Genomic DNA, 19,613 nt, shown 5'->3' with positions numbered 1-19,613 from the left:
ACTGTATTTTATGACTTAATTTTCGAATTGATTATTGTGTTATTCGTGTTAGGGTTTTTTAATGTTGTTATTTTAGGAAGTATTGTTATATTGAGGTTTTAGGGTTACTAATGCAGAGTATTATTTTGGGTTGAAAATTGATTACATTTGGGTAACTAGTATGATTGCCCTATAAGAGTTGAGATATACTACGATTGAGTCGAGTTCGAATTATTATATTATTTGGGAACATGTGCCAATATTGAGAATTTATTATCATGTGAAAGATTACTTGATCGATGTATGAGATCAAAAGGTTGAGATTATTATTATATTCTTGGTTTGAGGCTCGGCGTTATAGACCTTAGTACTTGGCATGTTGGTAATGAGATAATGATCATGAGTTAAGAATGAGGTACAATCTTTACTATTTGTTTTATTTATGGTCCCTTACAGTAGGAATTGACCCGTATGTGGTCTGGTTCAAGGTGTTTTCTAGTTATTGGGAGTATTCAAGTTTTTATACTTGTTGGTTTTATTCGAATTACCCATGTCCAAGGCTAGGTATAGAACAATGAGCATGGCACACTTATGGGTTATGAGTTGAGTAAAGGTTCGTACTATTATTCGAGGTTGAGTTTGACAAAGGTTATTTTCAGAGTACAAAAATGTGTAATGTAGTTTCGAACTACATTGTTTAATTGAGCTAGTGTGGTCTATTATTCAATTATACTCTATATTCTGATTTGTGGTGATTACTCAGCTTTTGCTGACGTGTGTGTTATTTTGTTTTGCTACTTGTGTTTGCGGCCATGTCTTTTTCTTATGGTGGCCCTGCGACGATCTATTTTGGAATTTGTCCTTAATGGTGAGCAGTCAAGATTTTCTAAGCAGGTTGATCAAGTGGTCGTAGCTAAAGGAGCTCAAGTGTTTCGATTAGTGTGATGTCATGAGTTTATAAAGTTGTATAAATAGCTCATCTAGTTTATTGGGTTGTAATTAATGGGATTTTTGTAAGCCTTAACACTTAACAGTTTGTTGAGTGTGGCGGTAATACTTCCGATTTAGGAGTATGCTTCCGCAATTTTATTTAAAGGTTGTTCATTTTTCCTTTAATTCTTATTTATTTTCAGTTAGTAAATCGGGGGTGTTACAATATTTAGCAAGCAATTTTTATACAATCAAACCCAAATCAATTCCAAAATTGAAACCCTGATTTTACAATTTGATAGAATTCGAACAATTGGGGAGAAATTACTAACCTTAAATGCAAACAACATCGATCCCACCAATTTTGAATTGATGAATACCCCTAACAAACCCTAAATTAGGGAGAATTTTTAGTTATGGATTCAATTGAAGAAGAAAAGGGGTTTCTATGTGAAGAAACTGAAGGGAAAAGGGGTTCAAATAAGAGAAATAAGGACCATGTGCAAGTCAAGTGCGAGTCAACGCCGGATTCCGATGGTCAATGGCCTAAAAGTGGGGGTTGGTTGTCCTTCACAAAAAAAAATTAAACAGGTCTGATTTTGCCAAAAAAAATTTAAAAGGTTGTCCCAAATAAAAAAATGTCTTTAAAAGGTTTTCTTACGCAAATTTTCCTATAGTTTTTATACATATAACCACTAATATCATTAAATTAGTAGTTCTAAGTTGAAATTACCTTGTTTGCATTAGCTTTCAATTCTGTCTAATTATATGGAAACGCTAATGGTATCATAAGTTTTATGCATGGAACCTCTAATGGTATTAGAGGCTATACATAGAACCTCTTATACTATTAGCAATTACTAATATGTGTCGGTTAGATATAATTATTTTAATTACATGCATATACTAATATGTGTCGATTTGAATAATTTTGTAACTTGATTTACTAGTATTTTTTGTGGGTTAACTCTCAACAACAAAGAAATAAATATCCCTCACTTGTCATCACTCATGCAGAAAAACGTTAACACAAATTTGGAAATGTTTTTTTTAAGTGTTAATATACTTGAAAATCGAAGTTATGTTGATAAAATTCAAATCATAATTTTGAGTTACACAGTTGAAACAAAACGAGAGTATAGGCAAAATAAAAGGCAAGCATTAAATTTTTGATCTAACAAATCAACAAGTTCTTGTACCTAGACATTTAAAAAAAATCTATAATATAATTGCACAGCCAACTTTAACGAGAGAACACCAAAACCCCAATACTTGCCTCACATTCACTCCCACCCAAATTCACTAATCCCTCCAAAATTACTTCTACTTTCTAATTTAAAATTTAAAAAACAATTACACTTAAAAAAAAAAGGGATAATAACTACCCACTAAAATCTGAAAGAACAAACTACCCACTAACATCTAAAACTCCAACTTATCAATTACACGGTAAACATACATCCACTAATCACATTCTTCTCCATTTCATATTCTCAATGCAACACTCACAGATTAATCCAGTTTGAAGGAAAAAAACAAGTAAAAAAATAAACATCTGTTACCGTCTATACGCCTCCCACAACCTTACTGCTGCTGTCAATTACCATTAAAGGTATGTTTATATCCACCTAATCCTTTTGAGTGGAAATATACCTACCTTAACTTTCAATTTTTATCTCTTTTAAAGTAAAAAATTATTATTTTCTCTTTGGATTAATTGTTATTGATAATATTATTTAACAAATGATGATTATTATTTTAGTTTTTATGAACCTTCAACTATAAAGAACTATATCGTAACTATTAATAGTAGTTTATTGGCATTTTGATTTTTGTTTGTTTTATTTGGAACTTTCATAATTCAATTTTAAGTTGCAAAGTATTTGTTGGGATTTAAATTATTGATTCATTGAATTGGTAATTTGCAGGATTTTAAAGTAGCTCTTCTGCCAAAGAGTTTAACAGAAAGAAGAAAAAGAAGACAAGGTATACATAGATATTGGATTAATTGCTCAAGTTTAATATGACTCAAGTGTATTAAAATTAGATAGAGTAAAGAGGGTTACTGTACATGTAATATATGGTAGTTCAGAACTTAATATGAAGTATATATTATGAAGAATGATCATTATAGTTTTATCTTCATTAGATAGAGCAAAGAGGGTTACTGTGCATGTAATATATGGTAGTTCAGAACTTAATATGAAGTATATATTATGAAGAATGATCATTATAGTTTTATCTTCATGCACTCGATTGGTTGCACAAAATTAATGGGTATGATGTTGCGTTGTGTTTAGATACATAAAATTTAAGCGTATATATATGCTGCTGAATGTTCCCCTCCTTTGCGTGAAAATTACCAAATTCAAGTGACTTTGAGTGGCACTTGCTCAATGTTATTATACGAGTAGGAGTTACCCATCATTCTTACTCAATAGTTAGTAGTACTATTTTCATCATTTTCAAAGGCCATCATCTAACTAAATATATTAAATAAATTAAATAATAAACGTTCCCCATGATTCATAAGCATCCATGATAAAAATTAATTCAAAAAAATATATAACAGTAAGTTATTATATTAAATTAACTTCCCGTGGTAAAAAAAAAAATATATCTTTCCGCATTTAAAATATATTTTTCTTATAATATATTTTTTACTACCTTTCTCTATAATATATATCCCGTGCATTTTGCAATAGAGAGTAATTGTTATTTATTATTTACAAGGTTATAGCATACATTGGCTATACTTTTTATACTCTTGACAAACAAAAAAAAAAGTAATATTTTTTAATCTGTAAATTCTAATGAAGATTTATATCTATGTAATTATATATGCTTTTGTTGTACAAGTATTTTGCAAGTTGGTAGATGAATAAGACTTTCATTGTGCTATATGAATTATAATTTATCAATGATGATTTAACATATCATATTGCAATTGCCTTTATAATGCATATGTAACTTAAATTATCCTTTGGAGAAAAACTTATCTAATATTTATTTAAAAAATATAAATATATATTTAAAAAATAAACCATTTACTAACAACACTTACTCACCTATGAACCGTGCGACATTGATAAATAAATTCACTTATGTATGGTAATCCAGCTTCGTCTAAGCAATTTTAAATCGTAACTTCACTTTGTCTTTTTATTTTTTATCAGCACAAATTTTTAAGCGATCCACGTATTATTTATTTATAGTTATTGGAATGATTTATTAATCTTTTTTAATTTTTGGTCTTTTTTACGGTATACAGATCAATTGACTGCTTTTGCCTTTATATTACTAGACCCTACAGGTATGTATACAATAATTTTTGCTTTACTTTTAGTAATGTGAATGACCATGGATATTTAGGTGATTTGGGACTTTTTTTTTTTTTTGTCTGTTGTATTGGACATGTTATACAATTTGTCACTTTACATTCTATACATATAAAATTATACTACGTAACACGTATAATTACTAATAATTTTGAGTAATTTTTGTTTTAAAATATTGTTTAATTACTATGAAAACGAAGTATATATAAGTCTATAGACATACAAGAGATTAAATGGGTGAATTTGAAAATGTAAAAAAATATAAATGATAGTGTATAAAAAATATTCATGAGCCTCAAACATCACCATAAGCTTTTGGTTGAGTTGGTCCACTAACAATATATATAAGCCAACAACTTAGATAAAATAAAACATGTCAATTAAATATACTAACACGAACAAAAAATCAATTGTTACAACTTATTTTATTTATTGATGTTTGTGCAAACTATAATATCGTTTTTAATATATTTCCTTCTTGGTTATCGTATAATTAATAGATACGAATGGACGTGAGTACAATTAATTATCGATTTAGAGAGATTTTGCAACATAAACAAGCTAGATTAGCCGTTAGGCGAAGGTTACTATTCAAACGCACTACAAATCATGAAGATCCTATTTTCAAGCGACGTCGTTACTTATTGGAGAAAGAAGCACGATCATTGCGATTACTGATGATGCAATTACGTCAATCTACACATCAATGTCAAGATGTTACACGTCAAGAGGAACAATTAGCCAATGAGATCAATATGAATGGTACTTATAAAAACCATTACTATTTACTTTAGAATAATAATACCTTGACTAAGGACTATATTAAAATTTTATAAACTTTGATTCCAAAAAGCTCTCTTGATAATGGGATAAAATATGATGCTAGACATGATGAGCAAATTGTCGTAGGGAGAGGTAATCGCCTTGCCAAGCTACTTAACCACACACATTATTGATATATCATTATTAATTTGATATTCACTCAAATAAATCATTTGCATGCAGAAGTGACTCATCAATATCGCAGAGATAAGTTTGATAGACGTTGGGAGTTTGGACCTAGAACAGTTGTGTGTCCTAATTGCAAGACCCTTATGTGGATAGAAGAAAGGGTAAAGGGTAGCAGTAAAACACACCCAAGGTTCTATCATTGTTGTCAAAGTGGGCAAGTTAAATTGTCGCTTTTACCAACGACACCGCCAAATTTGATGTCAATTTTGCCATATCAACAATTTCGAAACAATATTAGAGCTTTCAATTCTATGTTAGCTTTCACCTCTATGGGCGGTCGGATTGATCACAGTTAATGATGGTAGAGGCCCCTATGTCTACCGTATAAGTGGTAGTAATTACCATATAATTGGAACTTTACTCCCTGAGCCTGGAAGTGGACCAAATTTTGCACAGTTGTACATTTATGATACTGATAACGAAACATCCAATCGACTTCATTACATGGGGGGCACAGAGGCTTCTTCCTTAGATCCAAGAATTTTACAAGGACTACAAACGATGCTTGATGATATAAATCCTTATGTTGCAGTCTTCAGAAATGCCGGCAGTATGTTGCGCGATCAAGGTGAGCATCAATATTTGAGAATAAAGCTAATTCGCGCTAGAGAAGGCAAACAGTACATCCAACCAACCGCAAGTGAAGTGGTTGCATTGATGGTAGGTGATGGGACTGAAGACATAGGTAATCAAGATATCATATTGCAAAAAATAGATGGTGGGTTACAAAGGATTGATGAAACTCATCCAAGTTATATGCCTTTACAATACCCACTACTGTTCCCATATGGTACCGATGGTTGGAGAGTTGGGATACCCAAGGCGTCAAGTACAAGTACCAGTCGAAGTACTGTGACAATGCGACAATTATATGCATTTAGGATACATGATAGGGAAGAAGAGGGTGACACCTTGATAGATTCTGGCCGCTTATTGCAACAATTTGATGTTGATGCATACGCTGCAATGAAACAATATCGATTATCATGGATAAGGAGAAATCAAGGCAGGCTTCGCTCTGATTTATACAGTGGACTCCAAGATGCAATCAGGGTTGGAGATGTCAATGCTAATGATGTAGGTCGACTGTTCATATTACCATCATCCTTCACACGAAGCCCCCGTAATATGGCCCATCATTATCAAGATGCTACGGCAATTGTTCGCGTTTTGGGTCCGCCTGATTTATTTATAACTTTCACTTGCAATCCAAACTGGCCTGAGATTGTAAATGAGATATCTACACGTGGAAGTCGTCGCACTGAAGATAGACCTGACATTGTAGCACGTGTTTTCAAGATCAAATTGAAACAAATGCTTCGCGATTTGAAGGATAATAAGAAGTTTGGAAAAGTCATTGCTGGTGAGTTGTGTTGATTAATTATGTAATCATACAATAATTTTTTACATATCTAATTAATTAACATGGGACATATCTCATGTTTCAGATTTTTATGTCATTGAATTTCAAAAGCGCGGACTTCCACATGCGCATATTCTCATAACATTGGCTCCAGAAGATAAGCCTAAGTGTCCAGAGGATATCGATGTAATTATTTCTGCGGAAATCCCTGACAAGGATAGAGATCCTTTGGCATTTGAAACAGTTACCAAGAACATGCTCCATGGACCATGTGGGCCATGTTTAATTGATGGAAAGTGTTCAAAGCATTTTCCGAAGAAATTTTGTGCTGAAACCACCTTTGATGATAATGGCTTTGTGCAGTATAGACGTAGACAAAATAGAGAGCCCATCATTGTTAATGGAAGGGAGGTAGATAATCGTTGGGTGGTACCATATAACAGAGATCTATGTGTTAAGTACAATGCACACATAAATGCTGAGCGTGTTGCTACGAGAAGTGTGGTAAAGTATCTATACAAGTATGTTACTAAAGGTCAAGATCGAGCAACAATTGTCATTGAAAACAATTCAACCACACGACGTGGTCAAGAGGTACAACAAGGAAATAGAGTGGATGAGATAAAACAATACTTAGATTGTCGATATGTATCGGCCATTGAAGCATGCTGGAGAATATTTGAGTTTGATTTGCAACATCAATATCCTTCAACAGAACTACTTCAGTTTCATCTACCTGGTGAACAATTTGTAGTTTTCAATGATAATGATGATCTGCACACAGTCCTTGAACGACCAAGATTGCAACAAACCATGTTAACTATGTGGTTTCAAGCTAACAAGGATTTTCCAAAAGCAAAACAATACACTTACCAAAATTTTCCTATGGGATTCACATGGATTCGTTCTACAAAAAGGTGGGCACAACGACAAGAAAGACCTTGCATTGGTAGATTGACTTTTGTTCATCCAAATTCTGGGGGACGATATTACTTACGGATGCTTTAAACTAAGGTTTGTGGAGTGGAATGTTTTGAAGATATACGAACTGTTGATGGTGCCATCCACCCTACCTTTAGATCTACATGTCATGCCTTAGGGTTGCTTGACGACGATAATGAGTGGCATGAAACTCCGTCAGAAGCCCCTAACTGGGCATCGGGTTCATAGTTGAGAAACATGTTTTGCTCCATATTGATGTTTTCAGAAGTAAGTGATCCGAAACAGTTGTGGGAACAACATTGGGGTGAACTTACCGATGACCTAGAGAGAATGATGCAACGTAAAACTAGAAACCCTAACTTACGATTAAAACCCGAAGAGATGTAGAATCAAGGATTACAAGAGATTGAGCATATATTGAATAAACTTGGAAGGTCATTGACAGATTTCCCTGACATGCCACAACCTTCTTCGGAGTTAGCACGCAGTGCCTTAAATCGGTTGATAAGAGATGAACTTAAATATGACACACATGATGAAGCCAACATATTTGATACCTTAGTTAGAGGGTTAAACACGGATCAATATAGAGTATATGCTGCAATACTCGATGCTCATTCTCGAGATGTAGGTGGCTTATTTTTTGTCTACGACAGTGGTGGGACAGGAAAGACATACCCGTGGAACACTCTGATTACGAAATTCAGATCTGAAAGAAAGATCGTGCTCTCTGTGGCTTCATCGGGAATTGCTGCTTTATTATTGCCTGGGGGTAAAACCGCACATTCGACTTTCAAGATTCCTTTTGATCCTGATCAACATTCCGTTTGTAACTTCAAAAAAGACTCAACCCGTGCTGATTTGATCCGTGAAGCATCATTAATTATATGGGATGAGGCTCCAATGACCCATCGATTAGCATTTGAGGCGGTAGATCGACATTTCAAGGATATTTGTAGTGACAGTAGAGTTTTCGGAGGTAAATTGGTTGTTCTTGGTGGAGACTTCAGACAGATACTTCCCGTGGTGCCAGATGAAGGATGAGAATCTATTGTTGCAGCTACCTTGCATCGAGCGTCCTTTTGGAGAGACTGCCAAGTTATGTGTCTAAGGATAAACATGCGTTTATCTCGAAGTGACGTTCCCTCCGATACCCTTAAAAAAATTCGAGAATTTGCTGATTGGATAATTAAAGTTGGAGAAGGAGTTATAGCAGGAGTGACCATTACAGAGGAAGGTGAACAAAATTGGATTGAAATACCACGTGATTTTTTGATAACCAATGATGAACATGGTTTACAAAATCTCATTAACTTTGTCTACCCAAACTTGCCTTCAAATTACACGGATTGGGAGTACCTCAAGGATCGCGGAATTCTAGCACCAACAAACAACGATGTAGATGAGTTAAATTCGAAAATTTTATCAATGCTACCAGGAAATAGGAAATGTGCATAGCTACTATAGTTCGGATACTTTGGGTCATACAGGAGATGGTGGGATCCTTGATAACATGGAGCCTATGGAATTATTAAACTCATTAAATTTTTCGGGTCTTCCTAATCATTGCTTAGAGTTGAAAGTTGGTGCCCCGGTAATATTGATGCGAAATATGAACCAATCCATAGGGTTGTGCAATGGAACACGTCTTATAATCAAGAAATTGGGTTACAGAGTGATTGAGGCACAAGTGATCACAAGTCCAAGAGCTACAGAATCAGTTCTAATTCCGCGAATTGATTTAACACCTTCCAACAAGAAGATAGATCTCCCTCTTAAAAGAAGGCAATTTCCATTAAAATTAGCCTTTGCCATGACAATAAATAAAATCCAAGGACAAACGTTGAGCAAAGTTGGCATTTTTCTCCCTGGGCCCGTGTTTAGTCATGGCCAATTATATGTTGCAATGTCACGAGTTACGTCTCCTTCCGGGCTAAAAATCTTAGTACAAAATAAGAAGGATGTTTCTCACAGTTTGACTAAAAATATTGTGTATAAAGAAGTATTAAACAGTGTAAATTAGCTATGTATGTAGTTTTGTTATAACATTTGTTCGGTAACTCTTAGCAATGTTGGTTTTAGTGTAATTTCAAAGCTATACTTTTTTTTAATATATATTAGATTTTCTTTGTCATGTTAGTACTTCTATTTTACTTTAGTAAAGATTTATTTCATTATCTAAAGTATTTATATAACCTTTATACATGTGCGAGCTGAGGTTGGACCAATAATGATATATTATGTAAATTATTTTTTATGCCCACTTCAATGATGTTAAAATGCAGGAAATGAACACAAGATACACACCATGTCGTTGTATTACCCTTACGACATTGAATGTGAATATGAGAGTGCGTTTATTATGGATGGTCAATGAACAAAATAGAGCTAGAGGTACAAATTACGTCCATCATTCATGGAGTATGGTATTCATTGACTCAGAGGTTTGAACTATATTTTTATTTTAACTTAGTGCTTACTTTTTTTTTTCAAAATATTCATTTATTTGACACTTATGTTTGTATGAAATTTTCAATTTCTAGGGGAGATCTTGAAACAAGGAAAGGTTTATTCAATTGCTCAGCTAGATCTTATGCCTCTAGATACATCTTATAAATATTCCAATAACCAAATGAGGTTGAAATTTGGCAACAAGACCATGATAACAGAAATTCTTGATGATTGTGATGATATCCCAAGGTACAATTTCAGGTTTATTGAATTTTGCCACATTCCACAGTACCTTCACATGCGCAATGGTCCTCTCATCGGTATGTGTCTTTTAGTAATTAAAAAAATAGTATGAATATTTATTGCATTTTTCAAATTATTTTTTGAGTTTTAAAGGTCACATTCGATCTTTTTTTCTTGACGATGAATGTACACAGATGTTATTGGATTGGTTATATATGTGTCTGAATCATATAGAGTCTCGGGTGGGAGATAACAATTCAAAAGAGATGTGTTACTCTGCAACACAAAGTAAGAGCATGCTGTAAAAGTTACAATATGTTTATGTAATTATAATAACTTATGCATTGTTAAGTTTTTTATTTTCTTTTTTTATTAAAAAAAATTATGAAATATTTTGATTTACAGCATGGAAACAATGAGGCTAACTTTATGGGAAGGGTTTGCTCATGATCAAGGTCGTTTCTTATTCTATTAGCTTAATCAGGATCATGTGTTGGGTGCATCCATGGTATCAGTTGGCTCCTATTATGGTAAAATAAGTTTTTTTTTTTTTTTAAATTAGATAACTATAGAAAGACTATGGTGTCATTTTTATTATTATCATTGCTTTGAATACTTTTACTAACCTTCCAGTAGGTGCATGTCTTTCGACTGTTGGACGTACCAGACTATTTATTGATCCTGATATGGATGAAACTGATGATCTGCATGGCTGGTAAGCCTAAAAACATTATAATATACAATTTAAGTTTATGTTGCATACTTATGTACTTTTATAACTCATATAGGTATGCGGATGATGGATATGTCCAAAATCATATCAGCTGGAGTCAGATATTAGCCAATAGTATCTCTGAAATGGAAATGGTGTTTAATGCGAAAAGGATCAAGTTAAATCAGTTTTCAGCTGCTCATAATGTATGTATATAAATAATTATTGATTTCATTTTCTTATACATGAGGTATCTAATATTTGATGTGTGTTTTTGGGTAAAATACTTTCGAGTACTAGCAAAGGTGTTATCTATTGATTCTTCTATGCCTATTTGGTATGAATCATGTGCTCGACACTCAAGGAGAGCTGATATGTGCGTGGAGTGTGACCCCTCTTTCAGTAGGCCAAGGTTTTTTCACTTTTTTATTTTATTTAAAAAATATAATTATAACCTGCTTTACATATCACTATACCTAATTATATCATATCAATAATAACAGATATAGAATCAATGTAAAAATTGGTGACGCTACAAATACATTGTCTGTTACACTCTTTGGCCAATATGCTGAGATGATTACCGGTTGTCCAATATCAAGTATTCAAGCGATGACAGATAATGTAAGTATATCCTTTATTCATATATATTAAACAATTACTCACCCGCATAATGACTACATTTGTTATTTATGAACAGGAATTTGGAGACTACTTTCTAGAGGAGTATTTGAGTGAACGATTGATGAATACATTCACTTTCATACTACATGTTCTTGAGATAGGAAATGATGATATCATAGTTGCATCTGTTTTACAAGTAAGATGGGAGGAAGAATTCTATTATCTGAAACGAGAGATGCGTGGACTATCTAATTGAAGACTTAGATTCATTTAGCATAATATTTCAAGATTTTAATTTTTTTTTAATATGAACTCAACACTTTTTTTTTTTTTTTTTTTTTTTTTTTTGTAATCAATTTGGTTTTTGTTTTTTCATTTTTTTGGTTTTTGTTGTTATTATTTTTGGTTTTATTAAACACCATTTGCATCTATATGCTTTGTATCTTTTTAATCCTATCCTTAATTATAACCCGTGCATTAGCACGGGCATATTCTACTATCATTAACTCAAAACTCAAAAGATAAGATTTTTGTAATTATTTTTTTCTTAATCTTGTTGTTACCCTATATCCACTATTCCACTCTCTGACAAATGAGCAAGTGGCAAGTGATTAACGTTAAAGCGAGTATATTAAAAAACTATTGTACAAAAAATAATGCAATTGTATAAATATAATAACGCATAACAGACAAAATGTTCTTACTAAGAACTTCACTATATCAGTCTCATTCATTTCATCATTTTACAGAAAAAGCACACCTAAAATTTGAACCGCCATTAATCAATTTTCTTCAATATGCAGCGTTTTCCGCCATTAACAAACCTCTTCTTCGTCTTCTTCATCTTCTCCATTTCTTTAAGTTGGTGACATTGATCAATAATTTCTTATTTTCTCCGGTTTTATTTAGTTTATTTTTATTGAAATTTAAACGTTTTATGGTATTTTTGAGCAGGTTTTTTTGAAGTTGTTGTTTCCGAACAAGGGTTTTGCTCTGCTCCAACTTCCGCCATTAATGGCGAAAATTCCAAAGCTTTGTATTGGAAAGTTACTAACCCTACGCTCGCACCGGTTCATCTCGAAGGTTAGTTATTTGGCATTTGATTTTGTAAGAATTGTTTGGTTACGAATTAGGGTTTTGGGTATCGATTATTTATTTGTTTCGTGACTTTGCTTATTTGATTTATTCTAGATTTGTTGTTTTGTTTGTGGAGATGAAATATTGAAATGAAAATTTTATTTTAGTTAATTAGTCATGATCATTGGTATTAGTGAATAGTGATTTGGATATTGTGTTCGACATTTGTTGGCGAAATCTGCTATTATTTGTTGGTGATGTTTTTGTATGATGATTTGGTAGATACATGTGTTTGATGAACTGTTGGATGAGGGTGTTTATGGTTTAAACTTTAGTGCGAGTTAAATAATCGTTTTTCCTTTTAAAAGGCAGATACTTACTGGATTATTTGATAGAATAAGTATGTGTTTGTGAAGAACTGAGGCAAGTCAGGTAACATACAATACAGAAATATGTTTCTATTTGATGATTGTAGATTTGTTGAGTTGTATTATTGTACCTTAATTCAGTTATTTTGCTTGTTGTGGCTTCTTTGCTTGAGTAATCATGGTGTAATGCCAATTGTGTGCATGTTTTGAAATATGCCAACTTCAAGGCCTCCTTGTGAACTGTGTCCTCTTTAGCCCAATCCATTCGTTTATTTATTGTTTAGTTTTTCTTTTATGATTTTATTTTATGATTGCAAATGGTTTAAAGGTAATTGTTAGGATAATTTGGCTACTTGGCTCATCAAGTTTGCACTTTGCGGTCTGTGTTTTTCCGTCAAGGTTCCACTGTTCCACAGTTCATTATTTTCCTTAAGTGATAGTATGATATCATTAGATATGTCTCTAGTTATATCCCTACTTAACTCTTGTGCCTCATATGTCTTGCATGCAGATTTACCTGGGTTTACTCGAAGTGTATACAAAAGAGATTATGCGTTGATAACGCCTGAAAGCCATGTGTTGAGCCCTCTACCTGAGTGGTTAGTATTAATTCTATTTTTTCTTTGTACAATTTAGTCACCTTTAACTCTTAGTGTTGTAAATCACAGTGATTTTATTTGTTTACTGCTGCTAAAGGAAAAATACCTTGGGAATACATTTGATCACACCAGCAATGGGCTCACACTTTGTCATGTACATTGCCAAGATGCAAGGTAATGGAAAGGGTCCTTATCTTATCTTTTACGTAGTACGGACAATTTATATACTGATAAAAACTCTTTGATGCGGAAGGAGCTTTGGTATGGACTTGAGACATGCTTTCTAAATCTTGGAAATTCAGTAACTTTGTGTAAAGGGCTACTCTGGGGTATTAGGTAGAGACACTTGGTTTTGTTTTATATAATTCTCCCGTCATCTCATTGTGTGCAGACAATTCAAGATCAGCACCCCCTCCTGTTGATGTTGAGAGGTGATGATAGTGTTGCCTTTCCTGCAGAATTTGAAAGGAATGAGAATTCACCTCTGCATTTGGTTCCTTTCATCAATTTTGTATTTTTACTGATTCTCTGTTACCATCGTAGGGCATCTTTGGTTTAAATTTCAATTATCTTTGTCTGTGATGGTAGGTTTATTTTTGTGGTTGATGGAGCTGTCACTTTGACTAATGGCTCTGACAGCAGTCATAGCTTAGTGGTAAGAGGTTTTATCCTTTCACTTTAATTTCCCCCCCTGGAAATTTAGGAGAAATTCTCAAGTATGGGAATTTTTTAAACACTTGAAGGGATTAGTTTATGGGGTGTGTTGGGCTCGTATGTTTTCCCTGGCCCTCTTCTAGAATCCATTGTAGGAGGGGTGTAGCCATGGCCCACAAGGGAGTCTGGTGGCTCTTTTACTTGCCTATATGTTTACAATTGCTTACTTAAATCTCTCCATGCTTCTGCTTTCACTTTTGGCGTCGATGTTTGGAAATTTGAGGTCTTACATCAGGTTATAGCCTTATGCTGCCTTGTTGGTTATGCCTCTACCATCTGTACTCTGTAGTATAGTAACGAGAGCTTATGTTTTTATTACATTACTAGGTTTCTGGATATTTTTGGAACCTCAACATCTTGATTGGTATTATAGGTACAAGCTAAGAGGCAATATTTGGACTTGTGAAGCTGAGAATACAGATGCAATATTTACTAAAAGCATGAGAAAGAAAGAAGAACAAAAAAACCGTTAATGAGCAAATTAGGAGGAGTTTTTCAAAAAAAACAAAAAAAAACAAAAAAAAAAAAAAAACAGTTTCAATTTTTATGGGGAGTGAGAATAGTTGAAAATATAGATTTATGTGGAAGAAAGGGAGCAGTTATTATTGGGTGGTTATAACTTACGATAGTTTTTTTTTTTTACAAAAAAAAAAAAATCCTTAATTTTTAATTGTAATTGTGAATAAGAGAGGTAATTTTGCAACTTGAGAGGGGTGATTTGAGGATAGTGAAATTATAACCCATAAAGCCTTTTCACTTTATATATAGGATGAAGTGAATTAGCTTGGCTCCTCTCTCGTTGGCATTGTGGTATATGCATGTCTTGCTTTTCATCTTCTGAACCAACCAACGGACTGGCTATTTTTTGTGTTTAGTGCTAAAGTGTGAAGTTACATGCCTTTATTTACATGAGAGAAGCTGTGTGAATGTGTGTGATGAAGTAGTGTAACTTGAGTACCTTTGCATTTCTGTTGGTGTTTTTGGCAGCCCAGGGGGGTTCTTTAATTTCCATATAATCTACTTCTTAAATATGACGCAAACCTTTTTTTTGTTTTTTGTTTTATTTATTTTTTATTAATATGTATAATTTCTGTGATGTAGGTGGATTCATTTGCTTATCTTCCTCCAAATTTCCAGCATGCAATTGACAGTGATACGCCTGCTAGTCTTGTTGTTTTTGAACGAAGGTTTATCCTATTTTCTTTCTTTTATTTCTATGACATTTTTACCTCATTTGTAGTTTTCCTGACACATGGCTGTGTTTGCTAATAGACGATTTCTAGCTCAGCAAATTAAAGTAGTATATTACATCGTGGATATGTTCTTTTCAATAATTTTGTTGAAGTGGACTTGTCTTTGTTAAGCTGAATTGATTTTTGATTAGGATTTATACATATTTACTCCGTAGTTTATCATGATTGTTACCTTTATTTTATTTTATTTTATTTTTTATACTGGTGTTATGTTTGTTATCCCTTAAATTATTACTACTGCCAAGTTTAACTAGAAACTTCATATTAATGCAATAGTATTAGTGGTCTTGAATCTTTTCAATTATTACATCAGTAACAATTATCATGTTAAATTATTAATCAGTACAAAGTAGAAGATTGTAATTAATTTTATTGATAAATGTGAGAAAGTGGCATGAAAGCTGAATTAACTTTTGTTTGATTGAATACCTATTTGTGGTATTGAATTGATCTTTTTGTTGAATTTTTGTTTCTGAGATGAAATGTGGCCTATCTCAAGTATATGGATAAGCTTTATGTTTGTAGCATGTTTTTAAATAGTGGAATTGTACGATTTTGTATAGCCCCTCCTACATCATACCCAGAGATAATCTAATAAGTGATTAAAAAGTAGTTCCTTTTTGTGAATCTGTTATCAAATTGATGATACAATTAAAAAGTAGTTCCCATCCTCTTGTGATCATGATGTTCCTTTTGAAAGAATTGAAAGAGTTAAATTTGTTTTCTTTCAAGGCATTCTTATCTGGGCAATCATGTTCCTGAGCTTACAATTGGCTCAACAGATAAGCAGCCACTGCTTGAAACTCCTGGAGAGGTACGCTTTACTTCTGTGGTGTATAGTCTTCGTTTGTCACTGATCAATTTACACATGTTTCTTTTAGTGTTTTATTATTACTATTATTAAAGGATCATCTAAATCATGGGCAACAATGTTTAATTTTAGATTTTTATTCCAAATATCCTTATAAAAACATTTATCAAAATTTTTAGTTAGGATACCATAAAACGATTTCAACTGTGGTCCCTGCTTGCTATACTAGATCCATATACCAAGAAAAATATGTGTAAAGTAATGTAAGTGAATCCTTGTGGTTACTTTTTGAGGAGTCAGGACTCAGGCGAGATATAGTGGTGTATGCAATAAGATATTTATTCCCACATAAAGCTAGATTGGGGCAAAATAATATGTATAAGAGGGAAGAACTTCATGGAATGGAATTAGATGGAAAGTGGGCCTACTTTATGGAGCGGTAGGAGTAGATGATTGAGTGAAATTAGCGCTTTCCTGCCATTTAGCCTCTTTCGTTGTTAAATATGGATTATTTCCTTCAAGCTCTTTTCAAAAGTTTACATTTTTGAGGGAGAGGAAAGGACCTTGTGGAACCAGAGGTTCCCTAGTCCTAGCTCCCTAGTCCCCACATGTTAGGACTGCTTGAAAGCTTAGTCTGTTGCTTGGGCCTTACATCAATCATTATTTTCTTTTCATTGTGTAATGTATTGAAAGGTGGGAAACTTGTATGGTGATTAGACAAAGACAAGGTAAGATGCTGTGGCAAATCCTTCCTAAATTTATGTTGTGTTGAATATATTTTTTCTTGTGGCCAGATTTTCCAGCTCAGGAAGCTTCTTCCGACTTCAATGGCCTATGATTTCAATATCCATGTAAGCCAAGACACTCCAGTAATACAAGCTGTGTTACAGCATTTAAAACAGTTAAACTCGTTTTAATTCGTTAAAGTATTTGGGTTAATTAGTTGTTTGTCTTATCTGCATCCTTTCATCCCTTTTGTTTTGTTTAATGATCGCTGTTATACTTGTTTTGTACAAACTTTAATTTTTTGAAGTTTGGTTGATTTATGATTTGTCTTATCTTTATCCTGTTGTCCCTAACTCCCTATGTTATGAACTTAGTGTAATAATTCTTTTTAAATTTGTTTGTGTCTTATATAATTCACTTTCTGCAGTGGTAGGGACTAATATAACATATATTGACCGCTTTCTTGGATCCAGAAACTATACTTATCACTTCATACTATTATACATTGCATGCGTATTTTTGAAATCTCTATACACTTAGGTTAACTAGTCACACAGTATGCACAATAATTCTATGCAATCCTCAATCAATATTATTAATGTTTGTGGGATTAGAAATTGGATGGACAAATAGAGTAAAACAAGCTTGCTCTTGTTTGCTCCTTTGTGAAATTGGACTAGAAAGATTACTCAAGTAAAGGCTTTTTATTTATCGTCTATAAGTGTTTAATGTTTTGATGACCTAACACCCCATACATAGTTTAAAGAAAGTTTTAAATTTGACGTTAGTTCGTTACTATGTATGTATGCAGATCATGGATTTTCAGCCTGGTGAATATCTCAATGTGAAGGTAACCTGTTGCTCTTTTTTGCCTTTTATTCTTTTATACTTATGTATTGTTTTGTCTCTCTAATATAAGCTTTCTTTGTAAAAGAAAAAAGAAATATTTTAATGAAAGCTTCCCTCACTTGAGTATTGTGATGGGTGACATGGCTTTGATCATCATTCTGAACCAGTTTAAGCAGCGTTAGTTTCACTGGTAAAATGAGCTGCTATTGGTTTCTTTGTTTTTGCTTCCCTTGTGCTGCTTTGTTTATCTTTTCTTGTTCACAGCTTTGTGTTATCATCATAATAGGTTACTATCTGTTCCAATATTACTAGTCACAGTGGGTTTATATCATGGTAGCATGGTGTTTTACAAGTATTTGGACTTTTGATTTAACCCCTTCCACAGGAGGTTCATTACAACCAACATGGCTTATTACTTCTCGAAGGTCAGGGCATTTACAGATTGGGTGACAGTTGGTAAGCACATTGCTATTCCACATATGATATATATGCATTCGGGCACATCCTTTAGGTTTAAGGCTTCCACTCTTTATTCTAGTTTCAATATCTGTATAGTGTATACCTCTACTTGCATCATCAGGCAAGGAAATATATTCGAAATTGCTTAAATTACTTATGGATTCTATAAGCCTTTAATATTAAGGTACTGATTCGGGTTCTCGACATATAATTACTCTTATACAATCATTTCCATGACAAACATTTCCTGGAAAATCAACATATTTGTACTAAAGCTAAATTTAGTATGCTTTGCAAGATAAAGCTAAAAGCTAAAGCTTTAATCTTGGAAATCATATGGTAAAGAGAAAATGTTGCTTTCATAACCCTGGTAAGACCTTGTAGGAACAATCACCCCCAAAAAATAAACGATGGACTAGGTGGCTTGGCACACAGCTTATTTAAAACTTCCTGAGCCGTATTTTTAAAATCCAACACATGATAAACTTATTTATCATGTAAACTTTGAGCATTGACCCCACATAGCCCTTGATGCTTGATGAATTTATTATTTTCTCAACTTCTTCCACTTCTTGAAAAGTGTGTGACATTATATTGGTTGTCTTGTAATAGGCACCCTGTTCAAGCAGGCGATGCTATATGGATGGCGCCATTTGTGCCTCAATGGTGAGTTTAAAATCTTGTCATTTCAGCAGATGTTCTGATATCAATCAGTTTAAAAAACTGAAATATCTCAATCCTTTCAGGTATGCTGCCCTTGGGAAATCCAGGACACGTTATCTGATATACAAAGATGTAAACAGGAATCCTCTGTAATGTTGTTTTGGTGATGTGATGAAAAAACATACTCGTGGATTATTCGCATTAATGTGAAAGTCCATGTGTTATGTCATGGTCAAGTTTGTATACAATTACCAAGGATCTAATGCATAATAAAGATTTTTTTTTTGAGGTTTCTTTCTTGTTATTGCTTTGATAAAAAATGAAGGATTGTGTTTCCAAAATAATCTAAGATCGGTATTCTTGGTGATGGTCCGAGAGGTATCTGAAGCTTCATCATTGTCAGAGGTCTTTGAGGGCATGATAAATATTGCTCTAGCCCTCCCAGTGTATTTTACTGGTGGCTTGGCACACTGATGCTCCCTTGGTGTCTTATTTATATTA

The 19,613-nt window shown here is 33.3% G+C and overlaps 2 protein-coding genes across 2 annotated transcripts; both read left to right on the top strand.

Annotated features, from left to right (window-relative positions):
• Window positions 1–4,753: 4,753 nt before the first annotated feature.
• LOC110730050 lies at window positions 4,754–8,607 on the top strand. Its single transcript, XM_021909827.1, has 6 exons — window positions 4,754–5,009; window positions 5,253–5,359; window positions 5,517–6,621; window positions 6,707–7,570; window positions 7,829–7,903; window positions 8,009–8,607. The coding sequence occupies exons 1-6, from the start codon at window positions 4,754–4,756 to the stop codon at window positions 8,605–8,607; spliced, it is 3,006 nt and encodes a 1,001-aa protein (XP_021765519.1).
• A 3,680-nt stretch (window positions 8,608–12,287) lies between these two features.
• Window positions 12,288–19,405, top strand: LOC110730294 ((S)-ureidoglycine aminohydrolase-like). The gene is made up of 13 exons (XM_021910084.1): window positions 12,288–12,454; window positions 12,548–12,676; window positions 13,550–13,637; window positions 13,735–13,811; window positions 14,029–14,068; window positions 14,226–14,292; window positions 15,453–15,538; window positions 16,337–16,418; window positions 17,210–17,266; window positions 17,953–17,991; window positions 18,376–18,446; window positions 19,062–19,115; window positions 19,196–19,405. The coding sequence occupies exons 1-13, from the start codon at window positions 12,391–12,393 to the stop codon at window positions 19,263–19,265; spliced, it is 924 nt and encodes a 307-aa protein (XP_021765776.1). The 5' UTR covers window positions 12,288–12,390; the 3' UTR covers window positions 19,266–19,405.
• Window positions 19,406–19,613: the final 208 nt, after the last annotated feature.

This window comes from Chenopodium quinoa, unplaced genomic scaffold (assembly GCF_001683475.1).
Source record: "Chenopodium quinoa cultivar QQ74 unplaced genomic scaffold, ASM168347v1, whole genome shotgun sequence".
Classification (NCBI taxonomy): Eukaryota; Viridiplantae; Streptophyta; class Magnoliopsida; order Caryophyllales; family Amaranthaceae; genus Chenopodium; species Chenopodium quinoa.
The sequence above is the reverse complement of the archived record's forward strand: the minus strand, read 5'-3'. Positions and strand labels throughout refer to the sequence as shown.